At 47.4% G+C, this 4,368-nt stretch overlaps 1 protein-coding gene across 1 annotated transcript in view; it reads right to left on the bottom strand.

Moving 5' to 3' along the window:
* slc4a1ap (solute carrier family 4 (anion exchanger), member 1, adaptor protein) overlaps positions 1 to 4,368 on the bottom strand; it is a 12,851-nt gene that overhangs the window by 4,633 nt on the left and 3,850 nt on the right. Inside the window, exons 2-11 of the mRNA XM_015384858.1 lie at positions 3,836 to 4,046; positions 3,576 to 3,704; positions 3,439 to 3,499; positions 3,225 to 3,364; positions 2,996 to 3,156; positions 1,147 to 1,216; positions 872 to 1,061; positions 698 to 794; positions 427 to 623; positions 161 to 324 (exon numbers count right to left, since the gene is read on the bottom strand). Of these exons, the coding sequence (XP_015240344.1) occupies positions 161 to 324; positions 427 to 623; positions 698 to 794; positions 872 to 1,061; positions 1,147 to 1,216; positions 2,996 to 3,156; positions 3,225 to 3,364; positions 3,439 to 3,499; positions 3,576 to 3,704; positions 3,836 to 4,046 (1,420 nt within the window). The remainder of the gene's footprint in view (positions 1 to 160; positions 325 to 426; positions 624 to 697; positions 795 to 871; positions 1,062 to 1,146; positions 1,217 to 2,995; positions 3,157 to 3,224; positions 3,365 to 3,438; positions 3,500 to 3,575; positions 3,705 to 3,835; positions 4,047 to 4,368) is intronic.

Here is a 4,368-nt window from a genome sequence, read left to right as displayed (position 1 = left end):
TATTTTTTCACACTTTGATCTATCAAACCCCCCCCCAATCTTAAAATCGTTGCCACCCTTATTCCTTATTTAGCTTTTGAATCATTGTCTCAAAGCGTTAACCTGGAGCCCTGCCTGCTGAGAGGGCAGAGGGATAATGCTGCCACCTAGTGGCTTTAACTGATATGAACCCATTTGAGAAGCGGGACTTTCCAGCTGTTTTTACCTTTGACCTCCTGCGGCTCCTTCAGGGAACCCAGAGGAGCGTCGGATTCTTCACCGTTTGCTTTGGACCGCGTGGCGCTGCATTTATCTCCGCCATCTTTTTCTCTCTCTACCTTTTCTGCCGTCTCATGCTCCTCCTCCATCCTCTGTTCCTTCTCCTCCTCCATCCTCTGTTCTTTCTCCTCCTCCATCCTCTGTTCCTTCTCCTCCTCCATCCTCTGTTCTTTCTCCTCCTCCATCCTCTGTTCTTTCTCCTCCTCCATCCTCTGTTCCTTCTCCTCCTCCATCCTCTGTTCTTTCTCCTCCTCATCCTTTTCCTCTTGTTCCTGCTCCTCCTCCTCCTCTTCCTCCCCCGTGGATGGCAGCTCTTTCATGTTGAAGAGCTCAGCAGGCAGGTTGGGCCTCTTGGGAGGCAGCTTCTACAGGAGAGAAGAGAGGCTGTGCAGCAGCAGGAGCAGCAGAGGAGCAAAGAGGAGGTGTTTGGAGCTCTTACCCCGATGGTTCCAGTTTTCAGCTTGAATCTGCTTCCTCCCTTCATGGCTCCAAACAGAGGTAAGGTTTTTTTGGGTTTTTCCGCCTCAGAGCTTCCACTATAAGATGACCAACAGTTATAAGGTTGATAAACAGACAGGAATCAAACCCCCCAGCTTAGAGGAAGACGTGTGACCTGGGGAGCAGCGAGGGCATCTGGGCCGGCCGCGTCAGGTCAACCAGTTTACGGAGCCTCTGGGCCTCTTTACGCAGATCGGCTACGTGGATGTGAAGCTTCCTGCGCTGCACGGCGTCCATAGCGGCCTCGCTCCTCACCGCCGTCATGAAAGCGTCGAGCGAGTCCTCGGCACAGGAGGCTGACGATCCTGAGTGGAGTAAAGAAAGGAGAGCGCTTTTCACAGCGGGACCTAAAGACCAGGCGTCTTCTGTCCGCAGTGGAAGATGACGCACCTTGTTTACCAGCGTTGAGCTTTTTCTGAGTGTCTGCCAGCTCCTTCTCCACCGAGGACAGCTTGGCCACCTGCAGGACGGCAGAACGCACTGCTTCATAAACCATGACCTTTGAACTGTGCACTAATGCAATATCAATAACAGAACGGTGCTGAATATCTGAGAAAAATCACATGTTTCAGAAAATCAAAACATTTATGTGCAAAAATGACTGTTCTCCAGCATAATAGAATAAATCTACACCGTCTTTATTATTCAACTGTTAAATCACAGCAGAATTTACTTATATATAAGTATTTATATAATTGCACTGGGTGTTAAATAATAATTGCACATTATAGATGGCAGTAGTTAACGTGAAAACAGTGTGGCGCTATAGAGTCTGGTTTCTGCAGGGATGAAACCAGACTGCTTCCCATGTTGGTATAATTCCTGCTCTAAGTGCGTCTCTGTCAGCTAAACGCATATTTTATAGTTTCTATTCCCAGTTAATGATTAATCGATCACTGAATTATTGGACAATTATTTCTATAATCGATTGATCACAATTCATTGATTCAGCCCTAAAATAAAGTAACACTTTCTGCAGTTTAGATTTTAGATCTATAATAGATAGAAATGTATTAGAGCAGAACAATGAGAAATTTAAATTAGTTGTTTTTTTATTATGTGAAAGAAAAACAATTATTATTATGTTTTATTTTTATTGTTTTTTTACAGTAACTTGAAGGAATAGACACAGTTTCTGATGCGTCTCTAGTGAGGATGAGGACAGAATAAACTCCACTGAGCTGCTGGCGCTGCAGTGAAGGAATCTCCTTCCAGATTCAGTCTTCCTGGATCATCACCTCATCTTCTCCACAGGCTGAGCTTTGTCACGTGTTTCTCTGCAGACTCCTGGTGTTTATTCACCTAGAGGGCGATTTGTTTTCAGCTCCACTGTTCTCACCTTATACTATGAAAATTCAAGTGATGCAAACCTAACCTGCACGTCTACATGCAGGTTAGGTGTTCCTCCTCAGGAGCACAGGAGGAGAAAGGAGGAGCAGTAGGATGGGGAATGAGGAGTTATTTAAAAGGCAACTTCAGGGTTTCTAATCTACATTTTCAGAGAACTCATCCACTACGCCTTAAAAAGGCAAAGCGCCGACTCTGTGACCGATGCATACCAGTCTTTAAATGGTTCCTCAGGCCAATATACAGCGCTTAACGCTTTCCATGCTACAGGCGCTGCTCCCTTCTTGAAAGACGCGCCGTCGTTGGTCGGGTCATGTGACCTGGAGGGAATTTCATTGCTTCGTCCTTCTGACAGTTTAATGACAATAAAGCTGAATTCTATTCTATTCTATGGTAACGGAGACGGCGTGTCCGACCCAGTGGCTCTTCACTGCAGCGCCTCCTCTGGTCCTCTGGGCGGGGCCGCGGTCCGACCTGCCCTGGCGGCGCTTTCCACAGAGCAGCAGCGTTTCTCACGCCCTCCGAGCTGAACCTAGACACCTCGCGCTGTCCCCATTAAAAACACACGAGGCTGGCCGGCTGACTGGTTGTTTACGTTTGCACCAGTGCTGCGGCGCTCGTGGCCACTAGGGGCGCTAGACGGGAAAGTTACAGATCTAGAGCTATTGGCCAAAAGTTACACGCTGTGAAAATAACAGCTACTGAAGTAATAGAAGGTTTGTTTTAACATTAATGGCCTTTAAAGATGATATACAATGCCTCTCAATAAACTAGAAGATGATTAAAATTTGGGTAAATCTTCCACTAAACCTTCAGTTAATGTGCTTATTGTTGCTTATTCTCTCTATCATTCTTTTAATTCCCTGACTGTAAAGCTTCATGTCATTTTTACCAAAGATTCGTAGGTCTCGGTCCGCTCCTCGATCTTCCCAGCCTTCTTCATCCGCTCCTGCCTCTTCCTCTCCACGGTGCCGGTCCGATCCAGGAAGGTGTCGTCGTCGCTGTCATAATAATCCTCGTCCTCCCAGTTTTTCTGCTTTCGTTTGCGTGAAACTGAAACCAAAAGGCGGCTTTCAGAGGAGACTCTGAGCAGAATCCCTACCTGGTTTTTCAGAGCTCACCTGCTTCCTGCCTCAGCAGACCTCGAGCCTCCAGCATCCGACACGCCTCCAGGCAGCACTGGACGGCCGCCTCCTTCTTCTTCCCCGTGTGGCTCACCTCTGCCACCAGCTGTCGACCCAAAGCGTCGTCCACCGGCAGCCTGATGAGCATCGTTTAGAAAGATTAAACATCTTTTATAGAAAACTCATGAAGCCAGTTTTGCAGGTGGCTTACTTGATCCTGCAGAGCCAGGTGCCATGGTTTTGGTCTTCATACTCAAACTCCAGCTCTTCGCCTGCAGACAGAAACAGCAGGTTACCCAGGAGACGTAACTCCTGAGCAGGAAGCAGCCGGGCTCTTCAGGGACTCACCCTCTCTGTCGTAGAATCCCTGCAGCGCCTTCTTTGGGTCTTTCAGGTAAGCGGCCTCCTGGTCTTCCTGGAACTCTGTAGAAAAGGGGTTTTCCTCGTTCTCATCTTGCTCTGGAGCCGCATCCTCTTCTGCACGATGGATGGATGGATGGATGATGGATGGATGGATGGATGGATGGATGATGGATGGATGGATGGATGCAGGAGTATCAGATGAACAGTTTCAGCTTTCCATCAATCAAGGACACAGATTCACTCACCCATTCCCCACGAGCATCCAGAATCTTCTCTGGAGGATTGGCTCTGGCTCTTTTTGCCTTCCCCTTCCTCATCATCATCATCATCACCACCCTCCCCATCAGAAAGCTCTCCCATCATTTTTTTCTCCAGCTCCGCTCTCTGTTTGCGGGCTCGCTCCCTCAGCTCGGTCACCGTCAGCTCAGACTCCTCTTCCTCATCAGACTCTGGACCCTGCAGACGGAACAACCCTGGATATTACCTCTGCTTAATAATCTAAAGCTGTTCCCTGCAGCTTTACACCATCTACACTTTCTATAAAGAACTGCATGGATTTAACTTTCTGACAGTCGATGTAATCATGAAAAGAAACCTACGTGAACCGTTCCCGCTTTCAGAGGATTTAAAAGCAGAAATGTTAGACTTGCTTTTAATAACAATAATTATAGAATTCTGAGATAAAGCATCTGGAGCTGGGCCGTTCCGTCTTTATTTACCCGCATTAATTAAAGCTACTGTAAAGAAAGTACCGTATTTTCACGACTATAAGGCGCAC

The sequence above is a fragment of the Cyprinodon variegatus genome, unplaced genomic scaffold (genome assembly GCF_000732505.1).
Source record: "Cyprinodon variegatus isolate N-32 unplaced genomic scaffold, C_variegatus-1.0 Scaffold325, whole genome shotgun sequence".
Lineage (NCBI taxonomy): Eukaryota > Metazoa > Chordata > Actinopteri > Cyprinodontiformes > Cyprinodontidae > Cyprinodon > Cyprinodon variegatus.
This window is presented reverse-complemented; position numbering and strand designations above follow the sequence as displayed.